The 20,869-nt window shown below is 45.7% G+C and overlaps 1 protein-coding gene and 1 pseudogene across 1 annotated transcript in view; both read left to right on the top strand.

Annotated features, from left to right (window-relative positions):
- The first annotated feature begins 775 nt into the window (after positions 1-775).
- Positions 776-20,869, top strand: part of LOC147905603 (pre-mRNA cleavage factor Im 25 kDa subunit 2-like) — a 55,176-nt gene continuing 35,082 nt past the window's right edge. The window contains exons 1-4 of the mRNA XM_087380855.1: positions 776-1,400; positions 1,555-1,600; positions 2,296-2,389; positions 2,492-2,565. Of these exons, the coding sequence (XP_087236981.1) occupies positions 1,276-1,400; positions 1,555-1,600; positions 2,296-2,389; positions 2,492-2,565 (339 nt within the window). The 5' untranslated portion in view covers positions 776-1,275. The remainder of the gene's footprint in view (positions 1,401-1,554; positions 1,601-2,295; positions 2,390-2,491; positions 2,566-20,869) is intronic.
- LOC147905605 (uncharacterized) lies at positions 2,587-13,591 on the top strand (annotated as a pseudogene).

Raw genomic sequence — 20,869 nt, 5'->3', positions numbered from 1 at the left:
TCCCTAACTAGGATAGATTGCCTAGATCAGTGGCCATAGGGAGCTTGGCGGGTGGTCAACGAACACACACCCAGACCACACTCACACACACGTTCTACCACCAAGCCTGGCCATTACACCCGTGAGATTAAAAAAAAAACTTGAATCACTAACGCACCTTATAATGACTAATTGCTCCTTGGTCCATTTCTAATAATTAATTGCTCACGCCCCCCCTCATTCTCGATTAAGCTAATCTATTGGCCAATTAACTTATTATTCTGTGCGGCTTTCTTCTCTCGCTGTCCTCCTTCACTCCCTCCCCACTTCTCCTCCTCCACTGTCCTCCTCCATTGTAGGATTTAACCTTTGCTCTCTCCCGATGTCATCCTTCCCCCCTCCTTCGCTCTCTCTTTCTCCCCACTCCTCCTCCTCCTCTCCCTCCTCCTTCCTTCTTCCCACTCCGCCACTCCGTGCTTCCTCCTTCCCTCTCCTCTCTTTCCCTCCTTCCATTCTTCCTCCTTGTATTGGGAGGGCTTCAGAGTTCCCTTGCCTCTACTCTACCACCTCCAGGAAGGCTTCACAGTTCCCCTGCCTCTACTCTACCACCTCCCCTTCCTGTTATAAGGTAGGGAGAGAAGTTTCTCGATTTGGAAGAGTCTCAAAGAAGCCACAGACACCGAAGAGACATATGCCTTAGGACCTTAGGTTAATTACCAGTTGCGGCCCCATAAATTAATTAATAACCCCCTTGGGCCCTATTTGTAAACTAATCTACCTTGTTCTTAAGGTTTTCCTCCTCACACGTTTCAAATATGCAAAATTCCATGGAATTTGCACTAAGCTGTAAAGTTCTAGAGAGGAGACAGTGTCTTCTTGAAGCTTCTTCCAATCGAATTTGAGCTTTGGATTGAGCTCAAATCTGGAAAGACAAGTTCAGGGACGCCGAATGTTTTCTTTATCTCCACGACGATTACCTCAAAGAAGCAACTCTTCAATCTCTGAATTGTTGTTGATGTTGGTTGATCATTCTAGAAAGTGCAGTTTTGATGTCTGTGCACTGCTCTTCCTGCAAACACAAGCTCACGGAGCAGTGGGAGGCTTCTTTTAACAGTCCGTCCATCTCTGAGTGAAAGATTGGCTCACAGCTACGTCGGTGATTCACAGAAGTTTTGATGCTGAAAAGAAATCACGGTTGGAGAAAAACACGACCATATTCTGTCGAGAGCTCGGCCCCCGCAGATGTTGCAAGCTTCCTAGACCTTTCCTTGCCTCGGAAATTTTCGTAACGGCTCCATGACAATGCTTTCGGGGCCCGTCGTGAACGTGTACGCCCTTTCCAACTATAGTTTTGGTACCAAGGATGTCAAGATGGAGAAAGACACATCTGTGGCCGATCGCCTCGCCCGTATGAAACAAAAGTACACACTTTTACTCTTAAGCTACCAATTACTTTGGCTGTACCCGAGGTCTCACGCTAGGGCTGTCATTTCACATGCGAGTGAATATTGCAACATGACGTGTTGTGTTGGATATACGATGAACATGACGAGTGGTCTTTGTCGTGTTCTACAGTTATATGAAGGAAGGAATGAGAAAGTGCGTAGAAGGAATTCTGCTGGTCAGTAATTCTTGTAACGACTTATTTCTTCCTTTGGAATTCGGTCCGATGAATAACAATCAAGAAATTTGCCCGGTGGAATTCAGTCGTCTGTAAGCTACTGAACGGCTACGATCGCGAGGATGCGAAGTTCTTTTATGCGCAGAAAACTTATTTGGATACCGATATTTTAGACGAAGAAATTAGTTAAACTTAATACGAGAAGAGACATCGTCGTTTCCATACTAATGCTTATTTCCACCTTTCATCCCTCCCTGAGGTTGCATTTGATATATAATCTTGCTAGCCCGTGGTGTTGGGAACAAAATAGCAGCATTAGAACATGAAGTGAAAGGCGCATGGGAAAATCAACTACGCTTCAAGGCTTGAAATAGCTAGACGTCGCTATAACACTTTGACGACGTACTTTTGTATTTTTTCTTTGGCAGTACTACATGCATAATTAACATTCATATCTTTGTTGTTCCGGAACGTAATGATTATAAATTTTGTTTTACGTTGAAGTAGACGATGTCAGCCACTTCCCCTGTTGGTTAGTTGGTTTACGAGGCTCCCCATTGATTATGCTCGTGTTAGGGATGCTGCTTTGTCTACCACCTCATTTGTATTTTAGTATCGTCTCTTTAATGAGCAAAAAATAAAACTACAAGTCATGAAAATGCTTCTTGCATTGATCTTTTCATTGCATGATGCAGGTACAGGAGCATAATCATCCCCATGTACTTATGCTACAGATAGGAAATACATTCTGCAAGCTGCCTGGTGGACGCTTGAAGCCTGGTGAAGACGGTTAGTAAAGTTTGTTTTCTTTGAGCAGAACAGTTTTCCAAGGTTGCATCTATGGAGTGCATGTGCAAGCACTTGAACTGATACTGGGATTTTTTCCTTCAGAGATTGAGGGTCTGAAGCGCAAATTGACCAGCAAGCTAGCACCTGCTGTGGCTTCTGTTCAGCCAGATTGGCAGGTAATTCAACCCTCTTCCAAGATGAGGTAATTTGTTTTCTTTTGAATGTCTCAAATACCTCCGACTGTTGGGACTTAGAAGTCATATCCCTATCTGTGCAAAGAGTTTTTAGGTTGTCAGTGCTTTTCCCTGACGTGCACATACACTCAACACTGTAGGAGCACATGAGCACATGCTGCTCATTTTCTATCTCCCCTGTGGGACAGATTTTGCAGATTCTTACATATCTTGGGATCCTGGGTGTTGCCTGCCTGCCCCTTTCCACCTCTAGGTCATGGGAGCTGGTCCTTAGTTTGCAGATTATGCCTTTTGAACATTGATATATCCTCCCTGAGGTATTGTTGCATTTCATATCGTCCATCTGATTGATTTCCTGTTTGTAGGACTGCATTTTTGCACCTGGGTCTTGCCATAGTTTCTGTAGCATTTCAAATTTCTGATTTCCCCCATATCTCTAGGGATATCAGCAGCTGTATGCCCCATAACTCCATCCATTTCCCCCCTCTCTGTGCACGTTGGATTGATGCCAGATTGGATAGAGGCTATGCAGCTTTGGAGCACTACAGAGACAGTGTGCACATGTACAGTTCCAAGAGCCACGCACAAAATTATGGTTGTTTTGAGACATTGGTGGTGCCCACACTATTTTATGGTGCAGCTATATGGGGCCCCAGTGTAGGGGGTGCAACTGAGTGGAGGAGATTGGAAAGGCCATTAGTGACATTGATTGCCCGCATGATCCGGAGCAAGTCATCTGTACCACATCCGATAATACGAGCTGAATTAGCAGCTGCTCCACTAGTGACTGAGGCTCTGTTCCAGGCAGTAACTTGCATACATAGATTGTGGGATCTACCTGGCTCCAGATATGCACGGTTGGCTATGATATCATCCAGGCAGCTAGTGGAGGAGGGTCAAACATGGTGCTGGTATGCTCAGCTACAGAGATGGTTTGCAGAGCATGAGTTGACAATGGATGCACTCCCACCCTTTCAATACAGTTTGGATTGTCCCAAGCTAGACCTGTCTCGCCATGACCGAAACAAGATCATTAGAGCTGATATTGTCAAGTTGGAGACTGAGAGAACCTGGACTAGACCACATGAGCCTTTAGGGAAGAAGATGGCACACTACCAGAGCCATTTTCTTCATTTATCTCCAGATGAACTTATAGCCAGGCCAGCATACATGGACACACACCTATCTCACGGGCTACGTAGTATTATTGGCCAAATTCGAACCTCATCACATCAGTTGAGAATAGAGACAGGGAGATACACCCACACAGCCCCTCAGGATCGGATATGTAAGTTATGCCAGTAGGAGGAGGAGACAGAGGAGCATTACGTATGTAGATGCACGGTATATTATGAAATCCGAGGAAGATACCACTGTCTATTCAGAAAGGGATTTGGCCCACTCCGTAGGGTGATGGAGTACGAAGATAAAAAATGCTTGGGTTTGTTTTTATCAGAGCTCAAGCGACATAAAGAGACTTTGTTGGGAGACATACAACCGAGACCAGCCCCACCCAGGCAAAGTATACTTAGAGACTTCTTCACTGCCAGCACCTCAGCTAGTTTTATGCCCTCCCCGCCATCAGAAACCCCTGGCGCCACCACCACCTTATCTCACACAGGCAGATTGCCACACTCTAGTGGTGTGATTTTGGACTGAGCCATCGCCATATCCAGGTCACGGAGGCCCAGGCCCCCAAGACCCCGTGCCCGGCACCCATATCTTCATCGGATCCTTGCCATCATTGCCAAACACCGGAAACATGTGGCACCGAGTTATGAGATCCTAGAGCTGCCCATGATTGGGATTTTTGACATAAGAAGAGTGCAACCTTTTTATTGATTAGCTTTCTGCCTATGCTGATCAATTGGTACTTTTAGTAAATACTTGCTTGGTATTTCATTAGTTTTGGGTCACTTGCAGTCCCTTTGACTGTAAGTACCTTTAGTAGCTCTCAGCCTTCAGCTTATTTATTTTGTTGTTCTCTTTGATGAGACAACACTAGCATATGTATCAACTGTTTTAGTCTCATAGGCCGTTTGGCCTTTTAGAGACGTTAATATATCTATCTATCTATCGATCTATCTGTGCCCTCCAATGGTCTTTGTAGCCTCTATTGCTTTGAGTGGTATCCTGGTTGCATCCATCTGCTGAAGCTTGTTGATGTATTAACATAAAGCTTCCAATCTCATACCAGTCTCAGTCAGTAGGATGGGATAGGGTGTCTATACATTGGCCCCTAGTTCTCCCATGTATAGTTGGCCCGTAACGTACGAAACATTTCGGAAACATTCTCGCGTTTTGGAGCACCTAAAAAAACCCCAAATCGTAAACCCCCCCAAAATGTTTGGAATCCAAAACATGTGTTTCGGAGCACCTTAAAAACTCGGAGTACCTAGCATCATTTCAGTTTTGAAGATTGAACCTCTTGTCATGTGACATGAATCATGATTCATGTATCTTTTTCAATTCTTAAATATGACCATTGACTCTTGAATCTTCAATGATATGTTGTTTATTTTCTGATTTAGAAATTAGTAATATGTGTCAAGTTTCAAGTTCTTAGTGAAAAATCAATTGTCTGTGCACTATGTTTCATGAGTTTTTTTCAAGTATTGGAGTTCTGGTGGTAATAATAAAAAATAATTATTATTTTTTGGCAAAAAATATATTTAAATACCCTTCACCTCCGGCATGCCGACAGAAACTCAGTATGAAGACTTTGTATAAATAGATGCTCAAGTATGTGTGGGGGTGTGGATTTGTATGTGTGAGAGGATATGTTTATACTATGGTCTACACCCACTGTTGGACGCTGATGACGTCAGTGGGGATGTCATAGTAGCTAGTCCCTGCTATGCGTGATGGAGTTTATGGTTTTCAACCTTATGAGTGACTATCATGAGATTGAAACTGCACTATGTTGTGTGTTTAGAGGATGAGTCTGGGCATGTGCCTGGACTTATCTAGGTATATATATTTAAATACCGTATTATGCACGAAACATTTTTACAAACGTTTCAGGATGGCTCCGAAGCGTTTCCAAAACCTCGAAACCCGTTTCGAAACTCCTTGACTACTATGCTCCCATGAGAAAGCTAATGTGATGTTTCTATTCTTCTGCAATAAGCTCTGGAAAGCCTGGGTGCCCCAAGGTAGGCATCCATAGAGGGTCACTGTTTGCACAAACATGTTGTATAGGAATTTTCTCATTTCCCAGTTTCATAGGTGTGCCAATAAGGACCAGCTCATAGGACAAAGTAGGCGCCTTCGCAGCCTTCTCGGCAAGCCACTTCGGACAATCCTTCTTGCCATGCCCAACGATGTGGTGGCAATGAAAGCAGCGATGTTCTTGGTGGTACCACTTCTGCTTGTCGTGGGTTGTAGATAGCCTCCCGTAATGCCCGCTTTAGCCTTCTCATTTGGAGTCATCTTGGGTACCGCACTCGCTTTGGATATCACTCAGTCAGTTTCGAGTTTCTTCACATCGACTACACATTGAGAGCGGATGGGCAAAGGTATACCATCTTTGCACCTTATGTGACCTACATGAGGTTGAGTCGGAGGAGCATTTTGCTTTCAGATGTCCTATCTACTATGCCGTTCGAGGGAGATACCATTGCCTCTTCCGCGACGGCTTCGGTCCTCTCCCATAGCTACTTGCACCGGACTAACGGTGCTTGGTAGCTTTCCTTCATGAGATGACCCGACTTTGAGATCTTTCACTCAGGATACAACGCCGAGATCAGGTCACACAGCCGTATGATACCCAACGGGTTCTCACCGATTTCTTCCAGACCCAGGACATAGGAGAAGCCTGGCCGTCTTTCTTTTGGAACTGGTTGTCCTTCTTCTGATCCTTACCCGTTGTGTTTGACTGCTGCAGGGCTTTGGAATCTTTCTGGACCTGCTTGGGCTTTCCCCCGTTCAGCATCATCTCCTGATTTTGTGCGAGAGTCAGTGTCTGCTCGTAATTCGGCCGATCGAAGTTCCGAATGGTATAACGGATGTTGGTGTCCAATCCTCGAAGAATTGCTTCATCTTGGTGCTCTTTGTCACGCCCAACTGCTGCTCTTTGTCACGCCTAACTACTGCGCTAGCGTGATGACCTTGTTACTGTATCTCAACACAGGCAAACCATTCTGCGAGAGACGAGAAAACTCATCCTCCAAGTTAAGCATATATTGGGAGAAAATGGGCTTTGAGGTTGGCCACAAATGTTGCCCAAACAAAATTCGTCTTAAACGTTGTTGGGTCGGTATGCTTACTAGCCCAATGTTGCCACTGGGTCACCGCCTTACCCGTAAGATGAGGGGCTACGAGGTGGACTTTGTCTTTGAACTTTCTCACGCGCTAACGGAAAATGAGCTACAAACTGATGTACCTTTGTCGATGACGAAGTTGTGGCAGTGACGGCTGCTACGCTCAAACTTGCCTACATAGCGGTTAACATCTGTTTGTGTTGGAGAAGCATCGCCTATCGGTCTAGCTTTTGTTGCCTCTCTGTCTGGGCGAGCTCTGTGCATCACAATGGCTTCTCATTTTTGCGTTCCTCACGCATCAATAAGAGCAGTTTTTCAAAATCTGTGGTTCCTCTTTCTTCTAGCATCTTTTCTGCTTCTTTTTTCTCCAGACGTTGTTTTGTCTGATCCAGTTGTCTTCTGCTTTCTTCTAGCTGGGATGAATGCTCTTCGAGTTGCTGTAGGAGGACCCGATTCTTCTCTAGAAGGTTTGCCATCACTTCTTGAGCACTTGGCAGAAGAAATTCTTATCGGTAAGTCTTTCTCCTCTTCAAAGTCTTCAAGGTTGAGTCCTTTTCCTGACCCTTCCATGCGCTTCATTGTATGTCCTTCTCGGATCTCAATACAACCATACACTCGCGGTAGTCAAGCTGGATACAGACCGAAGCTCTGATACCAATGTAACATGCAACGGTAATTTGATCGTGTAATTCACATCAAGACCTTCTCTAAACCTTTAGCGAGGAATTAGCATTGCACACCATAGAGAGAGAAAGGAGATGAGGGTAGAGAGAGAGTAGAGTCGACAACCGATTGGGTCCTTGTACCCATTGAGGGCCCCCTTTCCCAATCAGGGGAGAATTTGCTTTATACTTGGAGAACTGAGAAATACAAAGAACACTCCTCGAGAGAGCACGGAACGCGCTTCTGAAGAGCTCACTGTGCACACGTAGAGCAGACGCAAAGACCTGAGAGGCAACACTGACCAATACCGAGACCTTGATGCTGTCCACATTGACGATGTAGGATGCTTCCACAAGGCAAGGGAGAGGCTTGTGCTGTCCATCGGAATGCAGGGTTACTGTGTGAGTGAGAGAGTGAGAGCTAGGAGTGATAGATCCTATAAGAGAGCTGAGAGATGACTGAAATATAGAGCTGAGAGTTAGCTGTGTAAAGCTGTAAGAGATAACTGAAAAGAGCTGCTGAAACAGACCCCAAACCTTACTCCGTTCGCTGTCTCGACTCCCCGTCTGATGCGCTGCATGAACACCTTCCCAGAGGGCTGAACTGATGCCAAAGGCTGAGGCTGGTTAGAGGGCCACTGGGGGTGAGTGTCAGGCTGTTCAGAGGGGGCTGAGGAGGAGCTGTAGGAGGCTGAAGTGCTGGGAGCACTGAGAGGGCCTGGAGGCCCCCTATTTATAGGGTTTTTGGGGCTGGTTGGCTGGCCCCTTAAAGGCAGCCCTAGGCCCCATAAATGGCAGCTCTAGCCCCCATAAATGGCAGCCCTAGGTCCCATAAATGGCAGCCTAGCCTATAAAAGTAGCCCTTCCCTTGCCATTCTCTTCACTTGTTCCAACCTTGAGGGGGCCCAGAAGGGCTCCTATCCCAGGTTGGACCTAAACCTATCCCTAAACCTAAGACGGAAACACTATCCTACGGTTCTCCAGAGGGTATCAGTGAACAAGGACTGATCTTCTTACTTTACCTAAGGCTGAGAGACTGACTTACGTAGCTTGTGCCTGACTGTTCCTGGACAAGGGCTCACAAAGGGGTCACAGCATACGACAAAATCTCATATCAGGGAACTATTATGCACTTGTCGATGTAGCCAGTGTGTCACTTTGCACCCAAGTGCAGGGGTGCATGTGACAATTATAGACAGCCCTTCTTATTCTTGACTCCCTTTGTTGCTGCTCTTATGATGACTAAATGATCTATTGTCGAGTGCTTGGGATGGAATCTTGTGCTCAGTAATAGGAGCCTCTTTTTGGCTCCTATTGTCTCAAAAAATCACTCCAATCAAACCAAAACAAAATTCACCATTGGACTTGTTACAATCAGTCGCTATTTTGTTAAAGAAAATTGGGATAAGAGCTTTTAAAAAACTGAGGCTTTCTTCATTATAAAAGAACTACATAATCATACGTATTAGCAAACGAGTACAGCTATCCAAACGGAGCAAACGAGTACAATTTCCATCCAAAACATAACGTTCATGGGGCACCTATTTGGCTCTAGCCTATACGTATCCCTTTGGGCTGTTTACAATAAGAATATATTTAGGAATTGCATTTTCGTTATTACTTGTGTGAGGTCGTGTAGCATCACGTTTCCAAGATGACGAATGAATGAAACTTTTTCAGTGGATGCACTCGACTGATGCACTTGTTTGTAACATCTATAAGACCATTTTTTTTCTTTGGAACATCGATAGGACCATTTGCCTTGGTGCTAAAAAGAGTAGCTGGGTTGAGCTCAAAGTATCTGGGAGTAGTATTTAGTACTTCGGCAATATATACATCCACATGTGGTCGCTTGGCATTCGTTTCTGCAGCAAAGAAAATAGCAGTCAAGGTGTTTGGAGAGATTGTCGCCTTCCACAAGCATTGAATCCGTCTAGCATCCATTCTCCTGCCTTGAAACGGCGTAACCCAACACGCAGAGGGGTAATAACTTCTGGAAGTACCGATAAGTCGAGGTCCTCACCACGTGAAACCAGCCTTCACAAATTAATGGGTGGTGAGATCCATTTTAACTATAGCGCACAAAGTAAATAGCAAAACAATTAATCACCACAACCTAATCACAGGGAGCTAGAGCGCTCCTACTCAGAAACAGGGACACCGATTGGCCCCAAACGTTGGCGCCCCTTGCGGTATTTCTTTAATATTCATAGAAAGCCAAGCGGCTGATTACAAGGTCTCCTGAAAGCTGCACCATAGGCAAACCACTGCCCATAGACTTCTAATATCCTGCACACCATGCAATCCGTGCTCAACCTTATATGGCGAATAGGCATCCAATCACTAGGCAATCATGCAATCTCCCTGCCAACCAAGTGTGTAATAGAACCCCAAAGGCATCAACTGACGGTGCGCTTCTTGCACCTGCACAACCTAGTGCCCAACCAGCCAGACATGGCTGAACAACTGCAGAAAATCCCTAGACAGTCAAACTCTGGTGCAATCAATCCACCAAGCACTTTCAACAAGTCAGCCTTATTTGTAGCCCTCCTGGCCACTACCCAATAGCAAAAACCAACCCTTCTTGGCGAGGAATCGATCTCAAACGCAATAACCAACGAGCAACCAGTCGGGGAACAACAAAATAGGCAAAATCTAGCCTTCCTTTGCCCCAAATCTATAGAAATCAGGTCACTTGGGCTGGAAAACCCTAGATCTTGCAAAGAATAGTTGAATCTGCCTTGGCACAGCCCCAAAAGCTACTTAGAAGAGGTCGCCCAAGCCTGGAAAGCTCCAAAACCAGCAGCAACAGCCCAAAAGCAACCAAAAACAGGTTGAAATCCCTGTAGAAGCTCTTGCTTACCTAGACAACATCCCGCAGCGCCTGCAGTAGCCCCTGGACAGCCCGGAAGGAGCAAAAACGAACTGATTTGGAGGCTCTTGGCACAAAAAGGAATTGAGCTTCTGGAAGCCCTGGCAGCCCACCGACAGCCCACAGATTGCCTTGGTAGTCAAAAATCAGCAAGGCGATGTGAAAGAATAGCCTTGGAGCACTTTCCTAGCCTATGACTTGCCTCTCTTTGTTCTTCTGTGGTCCAGAAACCCTCAAAGTAAATTTCGACTTTTTTGATTGCTTTTTGGCCTCTTGCATGCCAAACAGGTGTCTTGTGCTGATTTTAGAGTCCCGTGACCAAAATAGCAATTTTTAATTGCACCACTCTTTTGGCCCTCTGTTGCACACTTTGGTCCAAGGAATTAATTGCCTAGTAACTGGGTGCACATTCACAATTTCCAAGGGTCCACTTGGAATTTTAATTCCCCAAGTCCCGTGCACGTGGCCAGACTCGCGCGCCCCAGAGGCTCAAGGCAATCACTCGTAAATTACGGGAGTCGCAAATCAAAAGTCCCATAAATTCATGTCCTCGTGACACCACCAATGCCTATTCTCTTGCTTATCTCCAAAACTTGCATGTAGCTGTCCTTTTCTTTCCATGGCCTTTTCTTTCCACGCTTCACAGACTTGCAACACAAAACACACATGAGTCTAATCACACTACCATATCTAACACAAACTACCTAGAACTTATCCAAATTTAACGAAAACTACCTCGCTGCATGCGTTCCTCCACCTACAGGCACAGCGTTGCCACACATCTCCTCATGCTGCATGCGAGCCTCCCCTCATGCATTGCCTCCACATAAGTCCTCAACCTACGTCGGAGCTTCTCCTCATGTGTCGCCTCCACCAAGCTCCTACGTTGCACTCCGTCGCTCTTCTCCTCCACAACGTGCGTCTCACATCGACTCGTTTCCTCGCCAACTTCTTCTGTTAGAAAAAAAATGACCCAACAGAGGGTACGCACAGCGGAAGACTTATAGTAATGCCCAGGAGCTCACACGGTGTGGTGTGGGGTGTGGAATCACAAACTTCTTTACTTAATGTGCATAATATAGATGTGCAGACTCATCAATAGACAATGAACCAGCCAGATATAGAAGACACCAAAACTCATATATTTCCGTCCAAAACTATGGACACAATACAAAAGAGATAGATCCAGAGTCCCACCAATGGTGTGGTCCTCTGATCTAACCACAAGGTCCTTCTCCTATTTGCCGGCTATCTCTAGACTCGAGTTCGCGTGCTCCACCTCGAGCTTCTGTAGACTTTCCGTCCAGTGTGTTCTTCTCCACCTTACTGCCAGTGAATCAGCCTAGGTGGGCAGCCCCTGCGAAGCTTTGTCTGCAGCACATAGGTCCCTGTTCCACTGCTCCAACTTGCTTGTGAATGGCTGCTCCAGAAGGTATGATGATCACAACACCTTGCTGCCCTAGAAGACAGCCAAGGTCCAGCCTCTAGGAACTCAGTCTGCAGCTCACCTTCAACTCTCCTCACCCCCAGTGTGAGGCCCAAGGGAGTGGCTCCTGGCTGCTCCTGTCTGCTCCTGCTTTTGCTGCTGGATGTTGGATGATGAAATGAGGCCACAAGCCTCTCCTTTTATAGGCCCTAAGGCCTGCTGAGAAAACCGACCAGCCAGCCCTAAATGGGCGTCTGTTTGGGCCGACCAGTCTGCCCCAAAACAGCCCTATAAGGGCTCACAAAACTAGGGCCCTTTGGCCCACACTTCTAGGGCTTTTGGCCCTCCAATCTAGGCAAGGGCCCAGCCTATATAAGGCATGCCACTGCCCACTGGCAGCCCCATTTGCTGCTCTACCAGGCCCCATGTCAGCGCCTGTTTGTCCTGCTCGTTCTGTCCTCTGCCAGGCTCTTCTCCAGCGCCGTACAATTCCGTACACTGCTGATGTCATCGCGCCTTTCATAGGGTTTTGCTGCAGTCCACTGAGTGCCTCATGCCAGGCCTGATCCAAGACACTGTGTCCCCGCCATCTTCCTGCACATGAGCTGCTCCTGATGCAGCCTTTCATCCTTGGGATACCCCACCAACCATGAATGCTCCAGATCTGTCCCAGATCCACACATCCAGGTAATCTCTCGTTGGGCACATCCTGTCCTAGGTCTCCCTCCCCCACGCTCTCCTCATTTGGGGGCTTACAGATGGGGAGGTGACCTTTCCAACATCTTTCCCTTCATGCCTTGCATGCCACTCAATTACTGCTGTCACGGGGACGTGAATTTTGTAAGCAAGTAAACTATGACTAAGTTTGTAACCAGTTTGGCCATGGGGGACTGGCCTAGAGGAGCGGTAAGTTCCTGAAAGCCCCTAGTATTAACATCTAACTATTAACATCTAATTGGAAACACTGGCTAGACCTAACTGTTAGAATCAAGGCATGGCATCACTTTGACCTCGCGGAGGGGTGTGACGGAGCTAGGAAGTTTGCCCTCAGATAGATTCCCAAGTTTCACGTTGGAAGAGGGGTTAAAAAGGATCAAAAGGTTGCCCCTAGACAGTACCAATGCTTGTCATTGGTTAGTGGGGTTAGAACCTTTAAAGTTGCCCATAGGAAACCAACGTTTCCTTGGTACAGGGGGTTAGGGGCATTAATGTGCCACGTGTTAGGCATGCACCCTACTAGCTCCAATTTTAGCATCTTCCTCCAAGTAGGGCAGCTGGCGTCCAGTTCTGGGATCAGTTTTGGAATTCGCCAGCTCCTTCCTCTCTTGTTTGCTGCGCCAAACGACCTCCGGGCTGCTGGTTGCTATCTTGCGGCTGTTTTTCATTGTTTCCTTGCTCTCCAGTCCTGTTGCACGCAGTCCAAGCCAGGGAGCATCAACTGCGAATCATTGGACCCCTTTCTAGTGCTGATTTGCTACTGAACGGCAGGATTTACAGGCTGTATGGACTGACAGGCAGTCCGTACAGACTGTGCTGCAGGTACTTGTGTACGGACTGGAACAGGGATCTGCTGCACCGTTTTGCTGTTTCCTGTTGTACGATCAGCTTCCGGACTGTACGGACAGGCCGTACAGCCTATACAGACCTTGTAGCTGACGTTTTGTACTTGCATGCAGCTGAAGCCAGTGATCTGTCGCTGCGAATTAGGGTTTTCCTGTTGCGAATTTCTGTTTTGAAGTCTTGGGCAGGGTACTGGCTACCTGGCTACCACGAGAATGTGTTCTAGTGTGGAGGAGGGGTTTTTGGTTGCAGCCGGTATTGTGGGTGCGCAATCCCGGAATTCCAGCCCAGTTTCTCTTTCTTTTTCTCTGTTGGATTTAGTTCTAGTTCTCTATTTGAAATTCTCTAGGGGATTTCCTGGGTTTGTTGCAATCACCCAGTTACAGAGGGTGAACCCAAGTTGATGAGGTTAGAGAATGCCTATGCCTCGCTCTAGCAGTTGGGATGCACGGTGTGCCAGTTTGATGCAGTGTGTGCCTAGTGTGGGCCAGTGAATAGTGATAGCCAATGGGAACAGTTCAGGGTGCGCCCTGGTTGTAATTTTACTATTACTTTTCACGAAAGAAGAATAAAGAAATACCGCAAGGGGCGCCAAGTGTTTGGGGCCAATTGGTGTCGTTGTGTGATCATTGCAGGGGCTTTCTAGCCTCACCTGTATTTTCCTTTATGCTATCTGATCTGGTGTGTTTAAATGGATGCTAAGTGGCTGTAATTGACGGTGTAATCACAGTTAGTTGTGGTTTTCTGCCCTTTGGCGTTTTGAAGGCCGGTTACAGTGGTTCTGTTGCTGGGCCACACTCTCTTTCTACAGAAGGTGGGCCCTGGTAGCTTTGGGTGGAGAGAAGTGGTTATTGCATCTGTATTACAGCCATGATGTCACACCGAGAAAGATCATTAACTATTTCCAAGCAGGAAGCAAACAACTTTGAGGAGGAGCACAACATCAGTGAGAGTGAAGAAGAACAGAATGATGAGGGATAGCATGTTTCTCCTGAGCATGCCACTGAGGATTTGGAGGACGATACAAATGAAGCGGAGCAGCTTGATCCCAATGCCCTTTTTCAGCTGCGAATGCAAAGTGCAATGGGAGCCCTGTCACATCTACAACAGACTTTCATGGAGATTATGCAAGCTTCTCCTGGCAGTAATGCTTTCCCTGGAAGCCAAAAGACAGCTTAGAAGAAGCATAAGAAGACTCACAGGCATGTATCTTTAAGTGGACAGCCACTAGAGATGCCTTTGCATGGATCTGGGATGGGAAACACCCAGCAGCCCACGAATTTCCAGCAAAATCCCTCGCGTGGGAATAATTTTCAGTCTGTGCTTCAAGGACAGTAGTCCTTTTTGGACTACTTTTTGATTAGCCTTCTCCTTTAGTGCTAGGCTTCGTCATGGCTGAGTTTGCCCTTACCCTCCGGAGTGCTGACAGAAACTCAGTACGGAGACTTTGTATAAATGGATGCTCAAGTATGTGTGGGTGTGTGGATTTGTACTTTTATACTATGGTCTACACCCACTGTTGGGCGTTGATGATGTCAGTGGGGATGTCATAGAAGCTAGTCCTTGCTATGCGTGATGGAGTTTATGGTTTTCAATCTTATGAGTGACTATCGTGAGATTGAAATTGCACTATGTTGTGTTTTTAGAGGATGAGTTTGGGAATGTTCCTGGATTCACCTAGGTATGTGCTTCAAGGACAGCAGTCCTACCCTCAGCTTGTGATGCAACCAGGTTATTTTGGCAGTGGATCAGTTTTCTAGGCCATGGTGGGATAGCACATGGGAGGAATGGGTATGTTAGGCCCTCAAAATGCTCCATTCCATCCCAATATGCAGCTGGTACAACAGCCTATGATGGGAGGCATGATGCAGCCCGGGAATGCAAATGTAATGTATGCCAACATGGGGATGCAGCCCAGAATGCAGACAGGGATGCCTGGTATGTTGGGTGGTTCGTTGGGACCCCCGCAGATGTTTGGTATGGGACCTGGCATGGGTAATTCCACTATGGGAACTGGAACTAATGTACCTGGAATGATGCAGCCCCCATACTTGCAGCCACCAAAGGATTTCAAAGAAGGTGGGGCAGCAATCAAGTTTGAGACTTTCAGTGGGATGCAGAACCGGTTGAAAGCCTTGACGTATTTGCAACAGTTTGATGCTGCGTACACCGGAGGTAACTTCACTGAGAGCTCAAAAATCAGAAAAGCCGCCACTTTCTTGAAGGGTAATGCCCTCCAGTGGTGGACTAATTTACTTTTGCAGGGAAGAGCCCCGCGACATGGGTTGAGTTTAAGCAGTTGTTTTGAGCGGCATGGCTGACCACCACGTTTGAAGTGGATATCATGAAGTGGATATCATGACTCAGTGGCATCAGCTTAATGGAGAGGGTTGCAGAAATTTGGATGAATACAATAAGAAATTTTGGGATGCCTTGTTACCTGTCAGCTCCTTCTGTCAGGTTCCCTTCTCTGAGCAGGTTGAGAAATACTGCTGTGGTTTGCCTAAAGAGAGAAGGGATTATTGCACAAAAATACAGGTGACAAATCTGTCCCAACTTATAGAGAATGCAAATACAACATATGCTTTGATGCAAGGACGGATCAGTGGGTTTAAAAACAGCTTGGGAAACAAAGGCAATGCCACGGAAGATTTTAAAAAGGCTAAGTGGTTCGAAAAACCAGCAAAATCAGCCTTTGTTGCAAAAGCCAAAGGCGTGGACACTCTTCGTCACGACCTCGGTTGTCTCCCGAGGAGAAGCAGGTGCTGTTTGAAGCCCACAAGTGTTACATTTGCAAGCAGAAAGGCCATAGAGCCCATGAATGCCCTCATCGGAAGAGGAAGTGCTTTGTAGAGGAAAAGCATGAGCATAAGGAGGAAAAGAAAGATGACACAAGTGGAAAAAAGCCAAAGCCGAGTGCTGGTCTGTTGCCTGATGTCACGCATGAATTGGAGAAAATGGAGTTATGCAGGGCTTGGGGAAAGATCAGAGATCAATCATTTCTTATTTTCTTTGATCCGGGAGCCCGAGCGAATTTCATTTCACCTGAGCTCGCAGCAAAGTTGGGCATACGTGCAGAAGATATGGGAGCTCAATGTGAAGCAAACATGGCTAATCCTGAGCTGGTCACTCCTGTCACTCCGATCATCGGGAAGTTGCGGCTGCACATTCAGAACTATGTGGACACGGAAGAGTTCTACATTATGCCACTGCGTGAGAGATGTTTTGTTGGAGATGCCTTGGTGTTACCGAGTTGGAGGTGTGCTTGACACCAGAAACAAGAACCTGACACTTACACATCGGGGCAAGACCCATGTTCTTGATGTAAAACATAAGGGAGAGTCAGTCCCTGTTGTATCAGCTTTTGCTATTACAAACATAATGAAAAAGCATCTTCAGCTTACTTGATTTTTGCAAAAGAGGGCTGTTTGAGTGAGGAAAATCCCAGCCTTTCAGAGTTGGATAAGAACAGGACAAATTTTCTTTTGCAATTTTCTAGATGCTTTGCCACATGAATTGCCACCCGAAAGGCCGGAGGATCATGGCATTGATGTGATTCCAGGTAGCTCACCACCCAACAAGCCTCCGTATCAGGGTAGTGCAGCCCAACAGGAGGAGATCATGAGCCAGGTGAAGGAGCTGCTGGAAAAAGGGCTGATATAGCCAAGCTCCTCTCCTTATTGCTCTTCAATGCTTCTTGTTCAGAAGAAGGATGTTCAAACATCATGGGATGCCTCAATCAATTGTCAGTGACAGAGATCCCAGGATGACTAGTCTTTTCTGGAGAGGTCTTTTCGAAAACATGGGTACGTCTCTGAAATTTTCGTCCTCTTTTCATCCAGAGTCAGATGGGCAGTCCGAAGAGGCGAATTCCACTGTCTTGGATCTCCTCAAGTGCTATGTTTCAGATCAACAATGAAAATGGGAGCAATTTTTGCCACTTGTCGAGTTTGCATACAACAATACGGTGCATTCTTCTACAGGAAAAGCACCCTTTGAAATTGTGGCAGGGGAACGCAAGGCTCCACCCATTTTGCATACAAAGGAGAAGATTTTTGAAGCGGACAGGTTTGTGGAAAGTTTGGATGTTGCCTATCAGAAGGTCAAAACAGCCCTCCAGAAAAGCCAGGACAAGCACAAAAGGGCAGAAGATAAGCACCGCCGTGAAATGCTCCTGAAAGAAAGAGATTGGGTGCTGCTGCGTTTTCAGAAAGCACGGTCAAAGAGGAAGAAAGGCAAGGATAAAGTGTACACAAAGTTGAAGATGCAGTACTATGGTGTTTTCCAGGTTTTGGCATTGATAAATGATGTAGCTTACAGGCTGAAGCTACCGGATCACTGGACCATCCATAATGCCTGTCATGTTAGTTTGTTGAAACCTTTTCAAGGTGAAGTGCCAGATGATAAGCTCCATGAGGATCAACCCGAGGTTGAAGAGCTTGATGAGGTACTTGTTCCTGAGCAGATTTTGGCACACTCTGACAGGAAAGTACGGCGTCGCACTCAGCGTCCCTACTTGGTAAAGTTTAAGAATTATTCAGCGCTAGATGTGAAGTGGTTGGAGGAAGGTGAATTGGCAGATTCAAGCTAGTGCAGCTCTATTTGGATGCAACCAGCTTATGCCGACTGCGGTCGAGGGACATACAGGTTCAGCCGAGCATCGGTCTGGAGCAGTACCTGGTGCTCACGAGGGGGGTCATGCCTCCATCTCCTCGTGACTGACAGCTCTCAGGGTATCATAGGGTCGCTTGGTGATACTTTATGTTCACCTGAGGTGCTGTTGGCTAACAATATTTCTGCCATGAGACCCTTATGATGAGTGTACTAGTCACTCTAGTTGGTTATGCCTGGACTTATGGATGGATTCACGTGCTCTCCTAGACCATATGTTCATGGCCAGTTGTATATCATTGTATATCATTGGATGGGTACTTGTGTACGGACTGGAACAAGGATCTGCTGTGCCGTTTTGCTGTTTCTTGTTGTTGTAAGGCGGCAGCACAGTACACGGGGAACAAGTATGTGGTGATGGCCATGGATTATTCAACCAAATGGGTTGAGGTGCAGGCGCTAAGGGATAATACAGCAGTTAACACAATGACATTTTTGTACCGGAATATCATTACATGGTTCGGATGTCCGATCGAGTTGGTATCAGATCAAGGAACTCACTTCCTGAATTATACGGTGAAGCGATTGACAAATGTGCATATGGTAGTTCTTAAGGTGGCTATGACGTATCATCCGTAGGGCAATAGAGAGGTGGAGAGTAGCAACAAGACGATGAAGCAATTTTGAAGATAACCGTATCAAAGAACCGGAAAGATTGGGATACAAAACTGGATTCAGCTTTGTGGGCATACAGAACAGCTTTTCACCACGGGAATGACACCGTTTTGGTTGGTTTACGGCTTGGAGGCTGTAGTACTGATGGAATTCATATCCTCAAGTTTGCGGATTGCGGCTGAGAAGATGAGCCCGTAGGAGTCAGTTTAGTTTCTCCAGGAATAGTTGCTTCAATTGGAGGAAGACTTGGGAACATTCTGGATTGCGGACTTGCATGGCAATGTATTCCCAACACCGGTGAACGGATAAAATAAGTTTATGAGAGCTATCTCCTAGTTAGTTCCTTTTTTTAACATTTTGTCTAGCTACCACCAACTACGTAAAGTAAAATTACAGAGTATACAGATTTTGATGGAGGAATTAGATACTGAAAGGCAGCTTCACAAAGCCTTCAGAGTAGGACATGAAAGGTTTAAGAAACACATGCATAATAATTTGTGGAGGCAGAAGAAACTCAATTGGCCTTGGTGCAACTTCAACATCAAAATGCAGTTATTTGTGAAAAGACCACGAGGTTACAAAGTTTGGTGACTACTAAAACAACAATAGTCCAAGATGCTCAACAGTGGTTGACAGAGGTGAAGGGGACTTTAGCAGAGCAGTTAAATCAGCTAATGGAAGGGAATGCCCAATTGATGACATAGAACACATTATTGCAAGAAAGGGTGAATGCATTCGATGATGTGGAGACCTAGATTAAGTCCAAGACACAGTGGAAGGTATTTTCATGAGTGGCATACGTTGTGAGGAGTTGTAAAAACAGTTGCATAACTAAATGTGGACTCAAGTTAAAGAGAAGTTGATGATAACATTAGCTCACCCGTTTTCTAATCATTTGAAGATTGAAGAATCTATCAGAATCACTATACTACAAGAACAACTGGAAGCCTTGCAAAAGGAGCTCTATGAAGAGAAAAGATCTAAACAAGGAATTTTGCTACATCTGTTTTGGAATTGGGAGAATCAGCCTTCACAGAGGAAGAGCCCAGGACCTCTAAGGAGCAAGAAGTGCTTAGTGCACCGGAAATTGGGGCTCAGATAGAACCAAGAACGGTTACTGAAAGGGAAGCAGAAGTTGTGCTTCAGAAGCCACATGAAAATTTGTACAGCGAAAGAACCAGAAGTTGTTACCCAAGAGGAACCAAGCATTGTTAATCAAGAGGAGCAGACTGTTGCTGCTTGTGCCTTAGTTCAAGTAGCTCAGGAGATACTTGTTAAAGAGGAAGTGGGGAAAGTCTGACTTGCAACAATTTGCTGTTACGGGTCTGAAAAAAATTGTTAAGGGAGTTTGTCAAGACTCGAAGGAAAAAGAATAGGTGACAGAGAAAGACACTAATCCAGTTGAGCATTATGGTATGGAAATTCCAATTAGTTCAAGTAGCTTAGGAGATGCTTGTTAAAGAAGAACTGGGGGAAAAATTTGACTCGCAACAATTTGTTGATACGGGTATTAAAGAAATTATTAAGGGAGTTTGTCAAGAATTGGAGGAAAAAGAATAGGTGACAGGGAAAGACACTGCTCCAGTTGAGCATTATGGTATAGAAATTCCAATTGAGAAATCTACTTTAGTTACTTTAGTTGAGCAGCCAGTTGATACAGAAAATGTTCTAATTACTTCTACCATTGATCCCAGTGACACCCCAGCAACTGATTCTGCTTTTTATCTGGCTTATAGAATAAATATTGGTTTCAACAGTTCTTCTGGGAAACTTGTAAGCAGCTATGTTTGGAAGTAGTGGAATCTTGGTATTGCATCAAGCTCGTCTCTCTATTTTCCAGCATGGTCTTGGATTGAGGAGATGTTGCCTCATGAAGAGAGCTTACTTGCATACCACTATAATTTGCTGAGTTAAGCATCAGGGTGGGTTCAGGTCCAAGAATTTGTTCCAAATTCCTATCCACCGGGTGTGCCAGTAATACTGGATATATGGGTATACATATCCAAGATACTATTTTCCTTATTTTAGTTGCTTTCAGACAGGAAGGGACACCAATTTTCGGGTGTATCCCTTCATATCGGCATATGAGAGACGTGTGAGCATATATGATGAGAGAGATGTGATTTTGTTGTAAGAGAGTATTCTATTGAATGATGATGACTATTGCCTTGGATATCTATGTTACATATTCAATGATCCGTTCTTCATGATGCTATAG

The sequence above is a fragment of the Dipteris shenzhenensis genome, chromosome 1, assembly GCF_047967505.1.
Source record: "Dipteris shenzhenensis isolate YYH24624 ecotype China chromosome 1, Dip_SZ_1.0, whole genome shotgun sequence".
Classification (NCBI taxonomy): domain Eukaryota; kingdom Viridiplantae; phylum Streptophyta; class Polypodiopsida; order Gleicheniales; family Dipteridaceae; genus Dipteris; species Dipteris shenzhenensis.
The sequence above is the reverse complement of the archived record's forward strand: the minus strand, read 5'-3'. Positions and strand labels throughout refer to the sequence as shown.